At 33.0% G+C, this 21780-nt stretch overlaps 1 protein-coding gene across 1 annotated transcript; it reads left to right on the top strand.

Moving 5' to 3' along the window:
• The first annotated feature begins 1304 nt into the window (after positions 1-1304).
• Positions 1305-1799, top strand: LOC131650433 (S-protein homolog 5-like). Its single transcript, XM_058920143.1, has one exon. The coding sequence runs from the start codon at positions 1305-1307 to the stop codon at positions 1797-1799; it is 495 nt and encodes a 164-aa protein (XP_058776126.1).
• Positions 1800-21780: the final 19981 nt, after the last annotated feature.

The raw sequence follows: 21780 nt of genomic DNA, 5'->3' as shown, positions 1-21780 counted from the left end.
AGGGGTCATCGGTCTGATCTGATTGTTGGACCATATATGCTAATGAACCGGTGAAAACTGGTGCACCGGCGGTTTTAAAAAACCGGTGGTTCAAATGCATATTTTTTTCCGGCCAAAACGACGCCGTTTTTAAGATTTTTTTATAAAAAATATAATTAAACTTTATTCAAACCTTATTTGGAACAATTTTTCCCTGTTTGCAATTAAACTTGATTTAAAATTTATTTAAATTTATATTTTGTATTATTTTGTTGTGAGTGGTGATTATATTTAGAATTTGAATGTAAAAAATAAACATGTGAAATTATGATATTTTAAAATTATAAATTTTTGTAGGTGTTGTGATATTTTTTAGAGACTAAGTCATCTGGTTCGACCGATTTAATAAATATATAGGCTATGTTTGGTAAGACATGTTTTCGAGCTTATAACTTATGTCTTATGTCTTATAAGCTCATATGATAATTTAGACCTGTTTGGTAACGGTCTTTTCATCACAAACTTATAGCTTATTTTACCAGCTTATAGCTTATTTTTCATACGCTATTTCAAATAGCGTTTTAGCTTATGTCTTATAGCTTATTATATTTTCTTCCTTTTTATCCTTATTATTTTAATTAAAAAACATTTTTAACCCTTATAATTTATTTTAATTTAAAATAAAATAATTATATATTAAATATTTTTTATGTCATTTTACATTGAACCGCTAATTTTACCAAACACTACAATGAGCTTATAAGCTATCAGTCTCAACCATCCGCTATAAGCTATAAGTCACCAGTCACCAGTCATCAGCCATCAATTATAAGCTATAAGCTAGCTTATCAGACACCCATTATTTTTACCAAACAGACCCATAATATCTCAATAGAGACCGGTTTATTCAACCGAGTTATCCATTTTAATCTGATTTAGTCATGCGGTTCGACCAGTGATCCAATGGTTCAACCAAAGAACCAGTGACCCAGTACCCTCTCTGGTTTGATGACCGGTATGAAAACATTGCTTAAATTAATTAATGTCGGGTACATTAAATATTATTTATTTAATGAATTAAAAAATTAATTTTTAGTTGAAATAGTGACCAAAATAATTATATATAAATACATATTCCCTCTATTTCTATTTATAAGCAAATTTTAATTTTTTAGATTCATTGAATAAAAACTGTATTTGGATAATATGAAGACTAAATATATCATTTATTCAATGAATGTAAAAAGTTAAAATTTGCTTATAAATAGGAACGAAGGAATATCATATATTTCAGCATTACTATATCAATTACTCTATTGTAAAGCATGGCACTTTCTGCTTCCAAAATTGTCTTATCACTCTCAATGTTGATAACTATTATTGTTTCATTTAAAGTCACAAATGGTCTGAAAACTCAAAGGCTTCCTTGGGCTCCAAATAATATAACTCCACATAGAGTATACATTTCCATTATCAACAACATAAGTGATGTTCAGCTTGGTGTTCATTGTCAAGATAAAAAGCATGATCTTGGGTCTCATTCATTGAAATTTGGAGAAAATTATGCATTTGATTTTCAGCCGGTGGCTTTTTTGCGAATAGCTTTATACTTTTGTCATTTTACATGGGATAATGAGTCTCATTACGTTGACATTTATAATGAAGTAAGAGATCATTATATATGCAGCAAATGTAATTGGAAGATAAATAAATATGCACCATGTAGGACAACTGAGGTATCTGAAATATGTTATACTTGGAGAGATCATGCTATAGAAGGGAAACTACTAGTTGAAGAGAATAGTACTCTTGTTGTGTAACTTGATAAATCTATTATGCATTGAAGTTTGTGTTGAATGAAGAATAAAAATTATGAATTCTAAGTTTTTTTTTGTTTTGTTTATATTTCTTGACCACTACAAAGTTGTTTTCATACACTATGTGTTTTACATGTCAAAACTCAACGGTGGATATTTGTAATTATCTTTTTGGTATTATTTTAATGTATCAATTGTTTTTAAGAATTTGTTTGGATAACTTATGTTATTTTCCAAAACATTTCTTCTTTTCTTTAAATAAAAACATTATTAACTTGAATTTGTAAACAGTTGTTTTGAAAAGGTAAAAACTATTCTTTCGATAGATGTTTTAAAATTATATTTATTTATATAAATATTTTTAATTAAATTATGAATTCAAAAAGTTATGAATTTGTAAATTATTTTTTTTACTCATTTTGAATTTTTTTTTGAAATATATTTTTTTATTTGAACTTATCTTTTGTGGAAAATAGTTTTTTTAAAAGGTTGGCAGAATTTTTAAAGGTAGTACTAGTAAGAAATATGTGTTATCGGATTCTATCTGGATTCAGATCACATGTATACGAAATCATCATTTATAAAGTTTGAATTCAATTCAATTGGTTAACATTGACATAGTTACAAATATATGCTAATAATATGCACCAACTTTTAAGTATTGATTCGTATTTACACATATTTAAAACAACTAGAGAAATATTTAAAAAATTGGAATTAAAATGAATAGTCTAGGACTAGTATCTCATATATACGTTTACATCGACCCGTGAATTCATATGAGTTAACAAAACTCAGCTGAATCCATATGAGTTAATGGTAAAACTATAAATTTGAATAAAATTATTTTTTCGATTCAAATAACATTTAATTTTTTTTTTGAATAAAATTATATAACAACAACAAAAAGATAATACAAAATGAGTGGGAGACTACACCAAAACCCACTCAAGGAGAACAAAACCTAAAGAACGGCAAACCAAGCCTATTCTTAACAAAATAAGCTCTCAAAAAAATCAAGAATCAAAATATAATTAATATATTCAGGAACCGTAAGTCCTATATTAGCTAGAGAGTCTGCAAAGCTGTTTTCCTCTCTGAAAATATGAGTTGCAATAAATGACATGTTAGTCGTTATGTTGATACAGTTAATCCACCTGGTACAAACCTGCCACGACACCTTGAAAGGAGGAGAAAAAGCTTTCACTACCGCAAATATTAGTCAATTTTTCCAAACCTAAAATTTATAACAGCCTCCGTTCAAATATCAGTTTTAAATCTTTCTTACTATATCATATTTACAATTTTTACAAACCTACCATATATGACAGCCTCCGTCAACTTTCAGTTCTAAATGAATATCTACACTCCATGATATCTAGAAAATTTAGTTCATATTTATATTTTTTCTATTTTTTGTCTAGAGGAATTTCATAATAGACGTCTAACTCTAAAAAATTTATAATATTTATAAAATTTAAAATTATTTAATATTTCATTGAATAATTTTAGATAGAAATATAATAATTTTTTAAAAAAATATAACTAATAATAATTTTAAATTTATATAAAGTTTAGTATGTTTGATAAAAATATAATGATAATAATTAAAAATTAAATTAATTGTTTATAAAACTTCAATTTAAAAAAATCAATTTAGATAGTGTAATTAAAATTATATTAAAATAATTGTTTTATTAACCTAATTTAGATATTAAAAAAATGTTTATGACTTTGTATTGAAGATTTAAATACTTATTATTGCTCAATATTATCCATCTACCTCATAAATAAAATCTAATAATTACTTATTATTAGCGTTACAAAAAACCAAAATTATAATAATTAGAAAAAAAATAAAAATCATAATAATTATCTAGTAAAATTTTATAATAATATTACACATATTGTTTAGTATACTTAATATATATTTTTAATGTGCATTAATTATAAATGGTAACATAATATTAAGAAGTTGAATAAATAATTTTAAACAAATAGTTTTCAAAACAAATATTAAGAAATTGACCAGAATTAATGAATTTAATTATTTTAAAAAGTATATATTGATAATAAAAATTGACCAATAACCAAATCAGAAGTATTGATTGAAAAAAAATAGTTTTTAATTTTTTGTTTTTATGTAAAAATCATTTAGAAAATTTTCGTTTTAAATTTTGAGTTATGTGATGCACGTACCATAAAGTTTTTCTTTATATTGAAATCTATAATATAAGAAAATTCTATCTTTTTCAACAACTCCTCTAGCTGCGACACGTGGCTTCATGGTAGCAAGGAATTTTCTTCTTCAACTTTCAACCTGGTGCATCCACGTCACCACTCTTTTGGCTTCTCAAATGTTCATCAGTTTCTAACATGCATCAGCAGTTAATAATCCATCCCTCCAACTTCCACATGCAGCAGTTATGCAAATGAAAAGTTTCAACTGCTCCAATCTCAATAATGCTACTCAGTGTGATATTTATAACATGTTTCACGTATTCATCTTCATATCCCAACCCTCAAACTTCCCTGCTTGTGCCAACTGCTACGAAATTATGGCCAGACCAGTGGCGAAACTCTGCGACATCAACAATACTAAAGAGTTGTGGAAGGTTTTTGTTCGAGTGCATCACAAATGGAAGGTTGTATCTAACAACAGGAAGTATTTTGAGATGATATTAGTTGACATAGCGGTAATTTACTTTGTTATTCCCATGTTGTGTTTCTGTTTATGGTTTGTTGGGTTGTGAAAATTGTTTTTTGTCTTGCACAGGGTGGAGACATACATGTTGTTGTCCCTGCACCACATTTCTCTCTATTATTAAGGTCGCAGAATATTGCCGGATCTTTCCCATGATTTGCTTTTATTCTGTTCAAAATGAATGGCTATGACAAGCAGGTGGTGGAGTCAGGAATTTTATGCAGCCTAGGCAAAAACTTTACACCATTGATTATTCATCTGTTTAAATTTTCACACCCTACTTTTACTAATTTTGTCCCTAATTTTCCCCCTGATTTTGTCTAAAAATCGACTATTAAATTGAGGGAGTACAAAGAAAATAGGGGTTGAGCCTGGGCGCCTGCCCGGGCTAGTTGGGCATGGGCTCCGCCCCTGAGCACGTCAGACTCCAAGGGCTCCTCCTACTGATAGCAAAGGTATGTGTCTGATGTAATAAAACTATTGAAGTTTACTATCTGTTTCCTGCAATTTTATTATTTCTTTGTTTATTTTTCAATCAACTCAGTTGCCACTGTTTTATACTTTGCAGGAAAGTGAACCTGATATCAATGATGGTGTGGGTGCTAAAACATGACATGTAATAAGAACCAGCATTGGTCGATGAAATGGTCGATCTAAACAGGTCAGGAAATTCCGTATCTTGGCCATATATCATTTCAAAGGTGTTTTAATCCCATGGATCATCACATTATCCAAGAAATCAAGTACTACAAGAAGGACATTGAAGATCAACACATGTGGACGAGGGAGCGGTCTAAAGCAAGACAAGAAACAAAGATTGGATTCTCTGCAAGAGTGGAAGCAAAGATCAGGCAGCTGAGAGGGAGGTTGCAGAAGAAGCAATCTTCAACGGGTAAGAGTTACTTGGCAAAGATGTTGCGTGATCTAGAAGTTGAGAATGGTGGTGATGCTCCACAAATTTGTTCTATGGATGATTATTTTATGACCGATCCGTTATCAACAGCCATACTTACGAAGCCCTAGATAAAGTCGAAAAAGAAATCAAAGTCATCCTACAGATGTTGCTTCATATGTCTGGTGATGATGAATTTGATGTTACTACTTTGTCTTTTTGTTAGTGATGATGTTGTTTTATGATGTTTTCTAATTTAGTTAATCCCATTGACGTACTTCTTGAATCTGATACATGTATTTTATTACTGTATCAAGGTGAAAGCTGATGTAGAAACACAAGGTGATTTTGTCACATCCTTGGCAACTGAAGTTAGAGCATCCTCCTTTACCGATGTCAATCACCTGGTTGCCTTTGTGAACTGGCTAGATAAAGAACTTTCCTTCTTGGTATGCATACCTTTGATTGTCATTTATGAACATATGATAGATAGTTCATTCATCTAAAATTGAAAGAAATGTTTGACTAAAATTGGTAGTTATTTGAGGAGTTCCATTTATATCTCAATTGATTCCCTATGAAATGCAAGGTGAATGAACGAGCAGTCCTGAAGCACTTCAAGTGTGTCTGCTGTTTTGATGCATTGGAGTTGTCATTGAATTAGGCGATGCAAGTCTCCCCTGGTCTTAAGGATAATTCCCACACTTAGGTTTTAACAACAATTTATATATAACCCAAAAAATATAGTAAGAACAAATATGCAATTAAACAAGTGAATATTTATTTAAATTACTGTAAAAATTACTGTAAATAAAAACTGTAAATAAATAAATAAATAGAGAATTAAATATTTAATAAAACCTAAACCCTAACCCCAAAATCCTAACCCTGAAAATTTAGCCAAACCCTGATAATTAACCTGTACCCTAAACCTTAAACCAAACCTAGGAGCATAATAATTCACCATTTTTTTATCCATAGTGGAGTCCCCAGCTGTAGCAACCTGCTCTAAAAATTTAGATATTTAGAGTCGCCGCCTATTCTACCAGGGCGAATAGGAAACCCTACGAAGTTATAGTGAATTCTGGGTAAGTTATTATAATCAGGTCAAGGGAAGGTATTAGGCACCCTTAACCCTTTCCTAAGGTTTGCATTTAAGGTTTGTAAGAGTATTATGATAAGGTTTAGGGTGTATAGCTAAGAAAATGAATAGGGTGAAAAGTGAGATTTAAGCCTAATTGAGGTTTTGGGGAAGGGGACTCGCCTTGTTGCCAAGTTCCTATGTACCTCCTTAGGGAGGATCAGAGTCAACGTAGTTTGGGGCAGGGTTGTACGCCTTAGAATTAGTATGAATGTGTGAAGGTATTTTGAATTACCTTATCGCAGTTTCAAAAATTCGTAGTTTGTAAGGTATTTTGAATTACCTTATCAAATTCGCAGTTTTGAAATTCGCAGTTTTGAAAGGGATTTGTGTTTTGATGTGGCGTACAACCCTGATTATTATATGTTCCATTAATCGCGATGATCAATAGATTTGATCACCATAATTAACAAATAAAATAAAGAATTGCCAATTATTCTGATCGATTGATTCGATTATCACCATTAGCAAATAAATATGTTTTAATAGATTATTAGAAGGAAATTAATTATCGTTAATTATCGTAATCAATAGGTTTGATTAAAACAAATAACGAATTTATGAAGATTACTAATCATCGTAACCAATTGAATCGGTTAAAACCCTTAGTAATTAAATAATCGAATATTAATCATCGGGACCGATTAATTCGATCGAAACGAACAATAAATAAAATCTCAATATTAATTATATTATTAATTCAATTAAAAAATCAAATTATAAATATAAATAATAATTTAAACTTAATTACATAATTATATAAAAATAATAAAACAAATAAATAGAATTAATAGATTTTGATTAAGTATGGTTAGATTGAGGGTTTATAACGTGGAAATCAAATCTGGGGCGTTAGATCCAAGTGTATGGAGAATCCTATGGTCAGATCTGAGGTGTATGGTGGACAACTTGGGAGGCGTAGCATGCAATTGAGAAACCAAATGTTTCAATAAAAATAATGTTGGAGGGGGGGTTCGAACCCACGCCTTCCCCCTCACAAGCGCTCTCCTCTACCACTCAGCCAACGATGCATTCGTTTAACAAAACGCGCCTAACGTAACATATATAAACTAGAAAATACCAAAATAAAACGCGCGCGAGATTCAAATGGACAAACCAGATGATGCCACGCCATCATCTTCTTCATAAAATCCTGAATTCCTCTGCAAATTTAGCTACGAATTTGCTATGAATTCGTCTTATAGCAAATTAACCTATTCAATATTAAATAACATACAAGCAATAGAAATTTTTCGCACCCATGCCATTCTCTTCGTTCAGGTCTCACGAACCCAATGCTACCCTTAATTCCTTCTAATTTTATCTAAAACGCAAACCCCCAATTTGAGCTCACTCGACCTAACAATGGTGAAACTCGTTCAAATCATGCAAACACCGAAGTAAATGCCCAGAAACGTTCAGAGCACTAAAGCAAACCACAATATGCAAGCAAAAATCATTGAGGATGCATGAATGATCATAATCGACTTCAAGTTTAAATAGACAAACTTGGGCTTATATGGAGGTGATTATGGGGGTGTTGATGTAGTGCACCAATCCCAATCGCTTCAGAATGATCCAAGGAACATTTTTCAATCTTCAAATCCCTTTGAAACTTCCTAATTCCCTAAAACCGAATTCAAGTTTTTGATCAATTTTTGTGTTCTTGAAGGAGGCTCTTTTTTTTTTCCAGAAAATCGACCCCTAATGCATTGTGTTATGTTCTATATTTATAATGGAACATATTAGGTCAAACAAAAGGCCCAAAATATCTTTGGATCACTCATGGAGAATTTGTGAAATTTGATTCATGGAACTTTCCAATTTTGTTCAATCTTGCACCAATCTCTTTCCAATCACTTAGGTACGAAATTAGATTGGTAATATGGTATAAATGTTGATTGAATTTGATCATTATGAGGCCCACAATCAAATATTTGATTTTTACTTGATTTATATAACTTTTAATCATCATTTACTAATTCAAATAAAAAACCATATAAAATCAAATAAAATTTACTAATTCGTGGCAAATGAATTTGATGACTTGGATAACTTGTGGATCAAGGTTAGAGCTTAAAAAGTTAGTCCCATTTGCAAGAAACTCCAATTTGAACCACTTTTATTTCACATTTTTCCTTCAAAATTGCCTAACTTTGATAAGGCATAACTCCCTCAATTTTTAAGATATAAAAGAGTTCTAAGACTTTTTGGAAACCTCAAGATGTCCTCTATAATCCACTTTGGAACCTTTTTCTCATTTGAAGATTTTATCTTGATGATATGTCCTTTGACAAAAAACTGCTTTTGGTTGACTTTTGAAAAGGACCTATAATCTTTTGTACCATATCTCTCAAATGAAGCATTTCTGGCCTTGGCATGTGAGAGTCAAAGTTGTAGGGAATCCAATTTCCTTCAAAATAGGCTTTGAGTGAGAAATTTTTGATATTCCATGTGAAAGTTATGGCTGGTCAAAGTTCAGTTGACTTTTTTAAATCAAAACCCTAATTTAGCAACTTTGAACCTTGTTGATTTTGAAGCTTTTCCTTGATGAATCATGATCAACCTTTGATCAAATGATGAATGAAACTTCAAAAGAAGGATGTTGACCAAAAATCAGGAGTTTTGACTGTGATTTGACCATAGTTGACTTTTAGGTCAAACTAGTCGACTGTTGATCATCTGAGCAGTTGAATAAGCAATCTTTGGAATTGAAGCTTGAATTTTGACATGGAGATAATGTGAACCCTAATGGACCATATTAAATCCATTGGAGACCTTGATCCATCAATTTTCTTAAGAGGATGCAAAACCCTAGTTCAGGAGGTCCTTGATTAGGAGAGTGCCTTGAGTAAACCCTTGAGCCTTGGGTCATTGAAGATGAAATGAGGTGGGCAAATTTTGGGGTATAAAAGTTATGGATATCTTAATTAGAATTAACCACATACTTATTTATTTATTTGTTTTCCATAATAGACTGTGAGAGAAAGCACTATCTTCATTTACATACCTCTCAAATGGAATTCTTTTGAGTACGGATGTTGCGGCACGTGGACTTGACGTACCTGGCGTAGACTGTATAGTGTAGGTAGCTTTGTGACAATTTAGTTGCTACTATCTATTGACCACTGTGTTTCATTTTCTCTCGCTCTGTTGCCAAATTTAAAAAAACACCATGACTCAAATTTGCATTTACACCATAACATCTTTCATGAGCTTGAATCGTATTGAATGGTGCTTGGAATTTTATTGAGTTGCAGAATTCTAACTAAGCTTGAATTAGGTACATAATCTCGACGATAATAAAGAAGGTACATAATCTATTTCATTCTCTTACTTTATAGTTCGATCGAATCAGCTTTTAATTAACAATGTTTTTGCAGGTGGTACTTTTACTTTATACTCACTGTTGTGTAGAAATGGAAAAGTTGGTCTACGACCTTGTGATAGAACTGCCAATGAGGTTATGCTTTTGGAGGACACAACAACTCCTCCTAATCATATTGACCCCTTGCTTAAATTATCATGTACAAGTTGGTTAAGGATAGGTTCATGAACATGGCATCGGATGTAAATGAACAAAACGAAGTATGGGTGAAGACGAGGATGCTTAAGGTAAGTTATGTCTTGCTGGTCTAAGTTTTCTCCTAAATGCTTTGCTGCACTGTTTGATTTTTTGATGATGAGCTTTTGAGACATGTCTTATTTTGAATGTGTTAAAGGGGCTACTTTGAAAGGCCAAGGTTTGAATGTTTATTTGGTTTTGTATTGAATGAACTATTTTGAGTTGGTGGACATGGTATGAGTTTTAAGAATGATGTAGGTTTGGCTTTGGGATGAATGTGTGTGTATTAACTGATGCAAGGGCTGGTTTTTTATTGTGTGTATGTATATACATGCAGGTACGCAGTTGTTCGTGAGTGGAACGGAAGTGTGTCTCGTATGCTTGTATCAATAGGAAATGTTAGTTTTTGATATGCAATGCTGAGCTGGTATGTATGTTCTTGGTATGGGCCTGTTTCAAACTATTTCGAAACGGCAACTTGTGGACAGGTTCAATCAAGTTTGGAACTTGCAGGGTTACCTCAAATCCTATGTATACTTTGTGTTTGAAATGAATATATGTGTGGTTTTGTTTACACTGACTTTGCAGGTTTGGTGAAACTATAACGGAGGCATGAGAGCTCATCATATGGTGATGGATAGACATAATAGGTGAAGCACTTGGAAGGTCCCAAAGGTTTGGCATATGGAAAGCATGAAGATGGTCGTGATGAAAGTGTAAGGGCCTAATGAATTAGATTCTTTCACTTTTCTTCTCTTTCACTCTTTCGACTACGCTATCTCATCTTTTCAGTTTCATATTAAAAATTTTGTTATAGTTAATTTCATAGATAGATTAATCAAATCTGTTGCATTATCTAATTAAGTTATTGGAAATTAGAAATGTTGCAGATGGAGAATTTCATTATTTATCAACTCAAAAATCAACAAATATAGATCCACATAATTCATATGATGATAAATGCAATGATAAATGCACTGTTAACATATGTTGAAGCATCTAAGGTTAAATTAGATTTTGTTTTAGCTGAAAGAGAGAGTGTAAATCACAGTTGTTTAATTACTAAGTGTGGGAATGCTCTTGATGAGATCGAAGATGTTACTGATGATGTTTATATGAAAGCTGTGGGGAAAAATATGGATCCTAATTGGAGAGAAGTGTTTCTTGCTATGTGTATTGATAGTAGAAAAGGATGGTTAGTTAGACTTTAGGGAAATTCATGTTATGTATTGTGCACTTATTGTTGTGTTTATGCTGAACATGTGTATGTGTTTTTGAGATTTATCATGTAATTTTGATTGTATTGATTGATCATGTAATTCACTCAACTAATGGTGTGGAGCTGGACTCATGCTACAAATTGAAAACAACAACATTGAATTTTGAAATGTAATGTGATGTGCTTTGACTTTGAATTCAATAATTCATTTTCCTCTTTTTGTATTCAATTCCAATTCAAATTCTCCAATTCTCGCACTCTTAAATCAAGTAATATTAAAATAAGATGAAAACTCCAAAGTAGTCTAAAGATGAATATTAACATGAACAAATTTTGAATATTTACGAGAACACAAAGTTAATAATCAAAATAATAAATATTAACGGGAACACAGAGTTATTGACAAAATAACGAATATTAACGAAAACACAAAGTTATTGTATATTAACGGAACATAAAGTTATTGATCAAACTATTGAATATTAACGAAAATATGGAGTTATTAATTAAAATATTGAATATTAGCGGGAACTAAATATTGAAAGTAAATGTGACTGAGATATTGTATATTAACGGGAACATAAAATTATTGATCAAACTATTGAATATTAATGGGAACATAATAAATTTACTAATAACGGGAAAATGAAGTTACAGATAAAAATATTGAATATTAACGGGAACATAAAGTTATTAATAAAAATATTTAATATTAACAGGAACATATAATAATATCTATATTGAACAAATTAACTCGGCCACAACGGATACCCGTGCGGACGCAAAGGTATCAGACTAGTTTTTAAAAAAACTGTAACTTAAAGGTGAAAGGTTGTGTTTGGTTAAAGAGAGATAGAAAATTTGAAGCGGTGGATTGAAAGAAAGAGGAGATATGGTGCGGAATAGGTTGAGGTAGAGTTTATACCTAACTCTCTAGGGGACTTTTTGTTGCTATAAGCATTGAACAGAATGTTAATTTAAATTTTTATTGAAAGTTGTAAAGTGACTATTTATATTTGCATGGAGAACGTGATTAGATTTAATGTATAAAGTAAAAAGAAATGGTAAATAATAGGTAAAAGATAAAAACATTCATTTAATTAAGTACGTTTATACAGATCTGTTCTTGTAATTCAAAATTCAAAAAAAGTAAGTATAGATTAATAAGAGTTTAGTGGGGATTTCAAAAGGTATACCGTTTAATAGATAGATACATATTAGATATCAATTAAAAGATTAAACATATTTAGAAAATAGAATAATGGATTTAATATAAATACACCAATAGTGTAAAGCAGTTTTACACTATGAGTGAAATCATAACCGTTAATTTTTGTAGAAGTTTATTTTTTCTTTAAATCACATATAAAGTATTTCTTTTTAAGGGTTACGATACACTGACCATGTAAAATATTTTACACTGATAGTACACTATCTTTAAGCTCATAGAAATATTATTTAAACAAATCATAAGTTATCTTATTAAAAATATATTTAATTTTATAATTAAAGATTATCAAAAATTAATTAAAATTAAATATAAACTTTTAATATAATGAATTATAAGCTGATATTTATTATTATTGTTAACTAACATAAATATTATAAGAGTTAAAAGGTAGTGCACTGACAGTGTAAAATAGTTTTACACTGTCATCCAATAGTAAGTCATGAATGTGTCATGTCATTAAAGTTTTTTTAAAATAAAAGAATGTTTTAATTGGATGCATGGTGGTGATTGGTTGACAGTGTAAAAATATTTTACACTGTCAGTGCATGACCCATTTTCTCATATTATAATACACATCTCATAGACTTTATATTGGAAGATAATCCATCATTCTTTCTTGAACAAATAAACTATATATATTCTCATTAAATAGTATTAGTAAACATATTATAAATACGAATAAAATATTTGTCAATAAAAAAATTGTAATTTATTCCAAATGATTGTATAAATTTTTACCATTTACCATTATTTTTTTATGATTATTATTCATCATTATTTTTTCATGACTACTATTTATCCTTTTTTTTGAAATTTTTTTGTTTTGTTTTAGTAATTTAAATGTCTAAATAATTATAAAATATATTTTATTTCAAGTAAGAATTTTGAATTTTAATTAAAAAAATTAAATAATAAAAAAACAAATTAGTAGTATTAGACACCTAAAATCAAAATAGGGTATAAGCATATCATATTAAGTTAAAAAAGAATGGTTGCTTATTATATTAACATTATAATGAATATTTTTGTGTCAAATTCAATGCTTATTTGAAATATTTTTCATTGTAATAGATGTTGTTTAGATCGATGAAATTAGGGGTGGCAAAACGGGCCGTGGCCTACCGGGCCGGCCCGCCACCCGCCAAAAAATGGCGGGTTGGGTTGGGATTTTAGACTCGCCGCTCGCCAAAACTCGCCCCGCGAAAACCTGCCGCCCGCCATACCCGCCCCGCCAAAGCCCGCTGCCCGCCAAAACCCGCCTCTCCTCCAAAATTCACTCTTTTTTTAGTTAATTCTAGTAATTTTAATTCTTGATGGTTTATTTTATATATTTATTTATAAATATATGTAATATTTTTTTAAGTAAATTTGTTAAAAAGTTGCTTTTAATAAAAATTGTTTTAAAAAATAAGTGAAAAGTTTAATTAAAAGGTAAAAAAAGCATATTAATCTATTAAAAAAATATAAATAAAAATAGGCGGGTAAGCCCGCCGCCCGCCAACCCGCCATCTTGGCAGGGCGGGCATGACTTTTATGCCCATTTTACTTGGCGGGCATGCCCGCCCCGCTCGTTTTTTAGCGGGCATAAGGCGGGGCAGGCGGCGGGCGGGGCGGGCGGCCCGTTTTGCCACCCCTAGATGAAATAGAGAAATCATTACTGTCATACCCCAATTTTTGACCTAAGATACCACCTCATATCATTTGCATATGCATCATTTGCATCTCTAACAAATTGCATAACTTGTGTTTGCTACTTGTGACTCAGCAGGATTTAAACAAGAAGTCACTCATCAGTACAAGCAACAATCAATTAGGGTTTTATTCTCCCTTCATCTCAAAAGAACCATCTTCATCAACAGTCAACATTTGGTCCTCAAAGATTCATTTCAACAAGCTCAGGGACTTTGAATCAACCAGATTAGGGTTTTGACTGAAGATAGCATACCCCTGACTTTTGCTCAGGATTTGACCTAATGACTTGGGACATGACCTCAAGACCCCAAGTAAATCATTTTGACCTAATCTATTGACTCAAGACATCTCCAACACAGGGACTGATCAACAGTGAAATTTCAAATCATCAGATTAGGGTTTTTGAACTATCAGGGACTGAAATCAGGGATCACATTTGGGAAACCCTAAAAATCCCCAGGGGATCACTCAAAGGTTTCAATCATCTTCAAATAATCCTTATGACAATATCCAATGGAAATTACATCTCAATTCAAGATCCACAGTCATCAATTTCATCAGGTCGACAATTAGGGTTTTTGACCTAATTCACCTGAACCACTGACTTTTTAATCAGAACATGGTGCCACAACTTAAACAATGGCTCAAGGTCCTCCAATAATTCAATGTGATCCATTCATACCATTCATTTGGTGAGGATAGCCTTGTTCATTTGAAATCTCCAGAAACGCGATTCGTCTGAAAAAGTCAACTGTACAAGATCACCATTGACTTTTTGGAAATTTTGGTCAACCATGACTTTTGAAGTTTTGAATCATCAATATATGATATATGAAGTCATTTGATCAAGGAAAATCAAGAAAATCAATCAAGAATCAAAAAGTCAAAAGTTTGACTTTCCATACTTAGAAAAATTCTAAGTGTTTTTCAATGGTTTTTTCCAAACTTTGGAAGGGAATAACTCAAAATTTCACCTTCAAACTGAAAAAAACTTCCAACATGAAAGTTGTAGATTTTGATCCAATGAACAACTTTGTCACATAAAATGATTTTCCAAAAGATCAACCATTTAAGAGATATGGAGCTTCAAAGTTGGTATCTTTTGAAAATTTCACTTAAAATCTCACTTTCTTCAAAGTTCATGGATCTTTTTCACCCATTTCCTTAAAGGTCTTGAAGAAACTTTCAACTAGGGTTTTGAAGTACACAACATGAGCTTTCCAAAATGTCCAAGAGCATGAAAAAATATGGAGCATAGCTATGGTTTTGAATTTTGACATTAGTGACCATTATGCTTGAATTTTCACCATTTTTCACTAAGTTTCAATGCTATATGGCCTCTAATGCAAGTAATGACACATCAAAGCAATAATTGAAAGATATTTTCTGATTTGAAGATCGGAATGGAAGAGGATAAGAAGCTTGGAAGAATAACCATGGTTAAGTCACTTTAACCATTTTGCATTAAATGTAAAAGATTCCATTTTATCTCTTAAGCCAAATCATCACTCCTTGATCAACTTGCAAAGGTCTGAGTTCAAAACTCTTGGCCTATAAATAGAGATCATTTCCACTCTTCAAACTCACACCAAAACCTCATAATCATAGGTTTTCTTCTTCTTTCTTGAATTGCAAGTTTCATAGTTTTCAAAGAGGTAGAAATCTCAACCTCTAAACCATTGAAGTTCTGGCCAAGATGGTGGTTCCAACAACTCATAAACATCATATGGGATGTGTTTGATCCCCTCACACACCCCAAAAACACCTAAATTCCAAAATCACTACCTCACTTCCATATATGCATAAAGAGAGCCTTATCATGCCAAAATCCATACCAAGCCAATTCTGTCCAAACTAACCTTCTAAACATCATCCATATACTTCATATGAACTGTTCCAACCATCATCCATGATCTGAAACATCAAAATCATCAAGCTTGATCCTCACTTGAGCCATACTGCAGATCGGGTACCATAGATTGATCAAGAGGTTTCCAGTTCATTCCAAGCATTCAAACATGTTCCCTAAGGTCCATTGAAGCTATCCAGATCATCAAACAACATCTGGAACCTCTCTTTTGCAGAATTCGATTTCCAGTTTTGCAAGTTTCTAAGGTAAGTGCTATGAACATCAAACTCTATCATACATGCATCATAAATGAAATATTGCTTTGCCATCATGTTTCTGCATGTGTATGGATCATTAACCCTCAATCAATTGCTATTTATCTTGCACATACACGATTTCATGATCAATCTCAGAATTAGGGTTCTTCACGATTTCCAGAAAATTGATGGTCTTAGAATGAAAATAAATGAAATTAAAGATCACCATCATGTTCCTTATGAAAAACCGAGTGAGATAGACTATCTACTTGATCAATTTGGTTCAGTTTCAAAGATTTTCAAAAATCAAATTAGGGTGTGTTCTTGGCGCCATTTTTCTTCAAAAAATTCAAACATTCGTTTTTAAATATAATTAAATGGAAGCAAGCATATTACAAGCTGCGCGCGCAGCTCAGTTGGTCATTGTTTTGGTTGGCAAGCGTGGGTGCGTGGGTTCAAACCCTTGTGAAGACAAAACCATTTTTTTAACACTTATTTTTCTTCATTTTTTACACAACTTCACTTAATTAATTAACCAATCAAAATTAATCATTTTTACTTCATTTTTTTTTACACTCTTTATTTAATGTATATATTTTATGAATATCCAAAAAAATCACAAAAAAAATATTTATTTAATGTGTTTTTATTAAGTTTAAAGTGACTTGTTTTTAAATGTTTTAATACTTTAAAAATAGTTTTTTTCACTTAATTTTCAAAACTTAATCACTTGTAAATATTTTGTGATCAAACCCTAATCACTTAGGTCTTAATTAAGCATAAAATTTGTTTTATCTTAATTAAGTTGACTTTTGTCAAAATTCAAACCGTTTTAAAACAAGCGATCACGGTTTTTCAAAACAAATAAACCTTTTCTTTTTGGTTTTCTTTTCAAAGACTATTGATTAAACCTTTTTGGATTGATCAATTGATTTTTCAAAACAATGGGCCTCTCGAATATTAGAGAGTATAAGTCCCTTTCCTTTTCTTTGTACAGTTTTTCTTTAAACAGAAAACTTCTTTCAAAACAAAACTTTCAAACTGTTTTCAAAACGACGAAACCTCGCGTTTTTTTTTTGACAAAACAATCAACCATGTTTTATAAAATAAAACATGGGCCTCCATATAGGTATAAGTCCCATTCCCTTACATGAAATTAGGTATTTCATTGTACATACACCTTTTTGTACATACCTCGATCAATTTGATTTTTAACCTAGAATAACAAATCAAAAATGAAGGTTTTCTTTAAATCTTCCTAAAAATACCATGGGCCTCCATGTAGGTATAAGTCCCAAGCCCTTTTGTAAATACTTGTTTACATAGCTTTTGAATAAACTCAAGTGGGCCTCTCCCCAAGTATAAGTCCCGAGCCCCGTGTATACAAATGGATCATGCTTACAGGTATATTTCCTTCATAAACTCCATTATATACACACACACCTTGTCATATATATATATAACTGTTCATACTTGTTCATATTTGTTCATGTACTTGTTCATATTTGTTCGTACTTGTTCATATTTGTGATCGTGTTATATATACTTGTTCAACTTAGTACAACACTAGGTTCCCCATAGCCTCCTATTGGGCTTCGTGCAAAGAATCTCCCTAGTTTAGGTTAGGACATAGAGTATGGTTTCCCGGTGAAATCGCTCTAAGAGCTCAAACCAACTATACCACGCCTCCTCTTGGGCTTCGTACAAACGACTTGTCCCTCCCGTAGCCTCCTCTTGGGCTTACAATGCAAGGACCCTCGATTGTCCCTCCCATAGCCTCCTCTTGGGCTTACAATGCAAGGACCCTCGGATAGCCTCCTCTTGGGCTTCGTACAAGGACCCACGGGCTTCTTATAAGCATCCCCAATATCCAAATCAAATACCCTAGGAGATTAGACATTTATCATCTCTATGATAGGAGTATCTCTTCTATATCATCACAAACAATCAATCAATCAATCAATCAACTTAACTTTTTTGCCACAAGGCTGGCTAATCAATCAAACCTTTTTGCCACCATACTGGCTGATTAATCAAAGTTTTTGTCACAAGGCTGACTTCATTGAAACTTTTGCCACAAGGCTGGCTGATTAATCAAAACTTTTTGTCACAAGGCTGACTTCATTGAAAGTTTTTGCCACAAGGCTGGCTAAAAAACATCTTTATCATTCTAAGCACCATAAGTGGCATGGCCCAGGGCTTATAATGAAAAGATTTTCAAACAAAATCAAACAGATGTATGTGATGATATAGATTAGATACATCGAACATTTAGATGACATTTGTCTCTTTTCCTTTGCTTCCACTAGCATAAGTGGGAACTACGATTGCTCTGACTTTCTCAACATCCCTTTGAGAATACGTAGGCACAAGGTCGTATCCTTGGCGAGAAAAACTTCTCCCTCAAACCATTCAAACCTTAGCACCCGTAGACCCGAGCTACAGATGCTCTGATTCCCTCTAAGGGATATGTATGCAGAGGATCGCGATGATCTTTGCGAGCATAATCAAACAAACACCCTAGGTCCCACCTACCTCTCAATAACATAGAATGAAAAAAACATAGCAAAGAAACCTATAGAGTACTATAGATACGTTGGGTGCTAATACCTTCCCTTCGTATAACCAACCCTCTTACCCGGAATCTCTCCCCCACTTTTAAGGTTATTGCAGCTTATTTCCTTTTCCTACTTTGGAAACAATAAAAAGTTTGGTCGAAACAAAAGAAAAATCATTTTTTGAGCACTCGAGCCCAAAGAAGGCATCAGGTGTCTCATCCCGAAAAAGATACGATTTTTCCCCGCGACAGAAAAATGGCGACTTCACTGGGGACAAAAAAACTTTTTATTGTTTCCAAAGAAAGGGTTAATTCTATTTGTTTTGTGTTTTCATTCTTGTTACATGTGTGGTTCTCTGGTTCTGTTACATGTGTGGTTCTGTTACAAGTGATACATTATGGACAAATCCTAACCCGGATTAAGTACACATAAGAATTAGGTGGAGGGTATAGTCATGTACAGGCGTACGTGAGAATCCTTTCGCTCAGTGGAGGTTCCTTGTTGGTAATATATGTTTAGCATGTTTCGTAGCGAAGACATTATTGCTTTCATTGAACTGTAGAAGCTGAGTTGGCCGTAGAACCCCAACCCATCCTAGCCTTATTAGGTTGTGGCGCAGAAACTATTCAGGTGAAGACTTGGATTAGTTGTCATGCGGAGAGCCACACTCAGACGAGTTTTTCTTGAGAATATTGCTAGCTCACAAGTTCAGTTGTGCAAGCCGGTAATATCCGAAAGAAAAATGTAGACTCTGACGTATCAGTAGAACATGTTGTGCAGATGATTAACCCCTAGTACCATCCCATGTTTGGTTCTCTGACCTCATGCTCGTGACGCTGGACCTTTGAACCTTTGTGTACCATGTTTGAATTACCATGTTTGCAATACCATGTTTGCGTTACCATGTTTGCATTACCATGTTTGCTTTACCATGTTTGAATATGTGGCATCCATGCATCCATGCATTCATACATTCATTAAAAAACCCATCTTTTTCCATAAAAACATGATTTTTCCAAAAATTTAGAGAATTTTCTTTGCAAACATTATAGGATTAAGTTATGGAAGGGGTAAAAAGGCATACCAAAAAGTACGGTTTCAAGGCGCCTGATGTGGAAAAACTGAGAGGGTTAGCATCTTCTGTACAAGATCCTTCCGATTTTAGGAAAAGTTATGGAAAGCTTTTGCCTATCCTGAACACTCATGTTGATGAAGGACTTCTCAAGACTCTGGTTCAGTTCTATGATCCCGTCTACCGATGTTTTACCTTTCCAGACTACCAGTTGGTACCGACCTTGGAAGAATATGCCAATCTTTTGGGTATTCCTGTGTCTGACAAAATACCCTTCAATGGTTTGGAAGCCATTCCTAAGTCACACGTCATTGCAGCAAGTATCCACTTGAAGAAATCTGAAGTAGAGAGTAATTGGACTACCAAAGGAAACCTCCCGGGTTTAACTTCACACTTCCTAATAAAGAAAGCCTTTGATTTCATCGAAACTGGTAGCATGATAGCTTTTGAAGCTATACTAGCCTTGCTCATCTATGGGTTGGTTCTGTTTCCCAACGTCAACGATTTTGTTGATATCAACGCCATAAAGATCTTTCTGATTGGAAATCCTGTTCCGACTTTGCTTGGTAACATGTATTTCTCTGTTCATCATAGGAATCGCCAAGGCGGTGGAGTCATTGTATGTTGTGCACCATTGTTATTCAAATGGATTGTTTCACACTTACCTGAGTCTCCTATTTTCACGGAAAACCGAGAAGGCTTACGTTGGCCTCGAAGACTTATATCTCTTACTAATCATGATATTCATTGGTATACCTTGGCTCGCTGTGGTACAGAAACCATTGACAGTTGTGGAGAATTCGCCAACATACCCCTCATTGGTACACAAGGAGGAATTAACTACAATCCAGTTTTAGCCCAACGACAACTCGGGTATGCAAATTCAACTAAACCCATTGGTCCTACAGTGGAAAGCTACTTCTATCAAGAAGGGGATGATCCTCAAAGGTTGAAAACAAGAATGGTGAGAGCTTGGTACGACGTCCGATGGAAAGAAAAAGGTGAGGCAAGAAATTGCATTACCATGGACGCCTACACCTGCTGGGTAAAGAAAAGAGCAAAGGAGTTTCAAATGCCTTATGCTTATGAAAAACCCATGTTTCCTGTGGTATCTCAACTGCCCAACATTCCCATTTACACTATGGAGGAATACCAAGACACTTTAGCCAAGATGAGGTTAGAGAAAGATGCTTGGGAAGATAAGTTTCGTAAGACCGATGTGGAAAACAGAAGGTTGAAGAAACGAGTGAAAGATCACGAGGAAACTCTCTATTATCAAGATGGATGGCTCATGAGTAAAGATGAGAAGATCCGTCAGAAAGACGCTGCAATCAAGAGGTACATCAAAGAAAGCAAGAAAAAGCTTGAAGGCTCAACAAGCAACGCTCCAACTCCTGACGATTGGAAGAATGTCGTTAACAAGCTAAGGACCGAAAAGGCCGAATTGAAAGCTCACTATGGGAAAGAAATCCTGAAGCTCAAGCTGCACAACGCATTTGGTTCTTCGTCTGATGAAGATGCTTAGGATTGTTTAGCTTTTTACTTATCATTTGCTTTTGTAAGGAGCTACGCTCCAATGTTGTAACATTTTCCCATTATTTCAATAAAAGAACAGTTTGTGTTCCAATGTTTGCAAGAAAATAATCTTTAAAATGTTTGGAAAAATCATAAACTTCTTTTTTGCATACATCATTCTACATATCGAGTCTGTTGTCTAGAGTCTTATCTTTTGGATTTTCCTCCATTAGATCGCCAAGCTGTCGCGTCTCAAAGTTTCTCGACCGCGCTTGCAATCAGGTCACAG

This window comes from Vicia villosa, linkage group LG2 (assembly GCF_029867415.1).
Source record: "Vicia villosa cultivar HV-30 ecotype Madison, WI linkage group LG2, Vvil1.0, whole genome shotgun sequence".
Taxonomy (NCBI): domain Eukaryota; kingdom Viridiplantae; phylum Streptophyta; class Magnoliopsida; order Fabales; family Fabaceae; genus Vicia; species Vicia villosa.
This window is presented reverse-complemented; position numbering and strand designations above follow the sequence as displayed.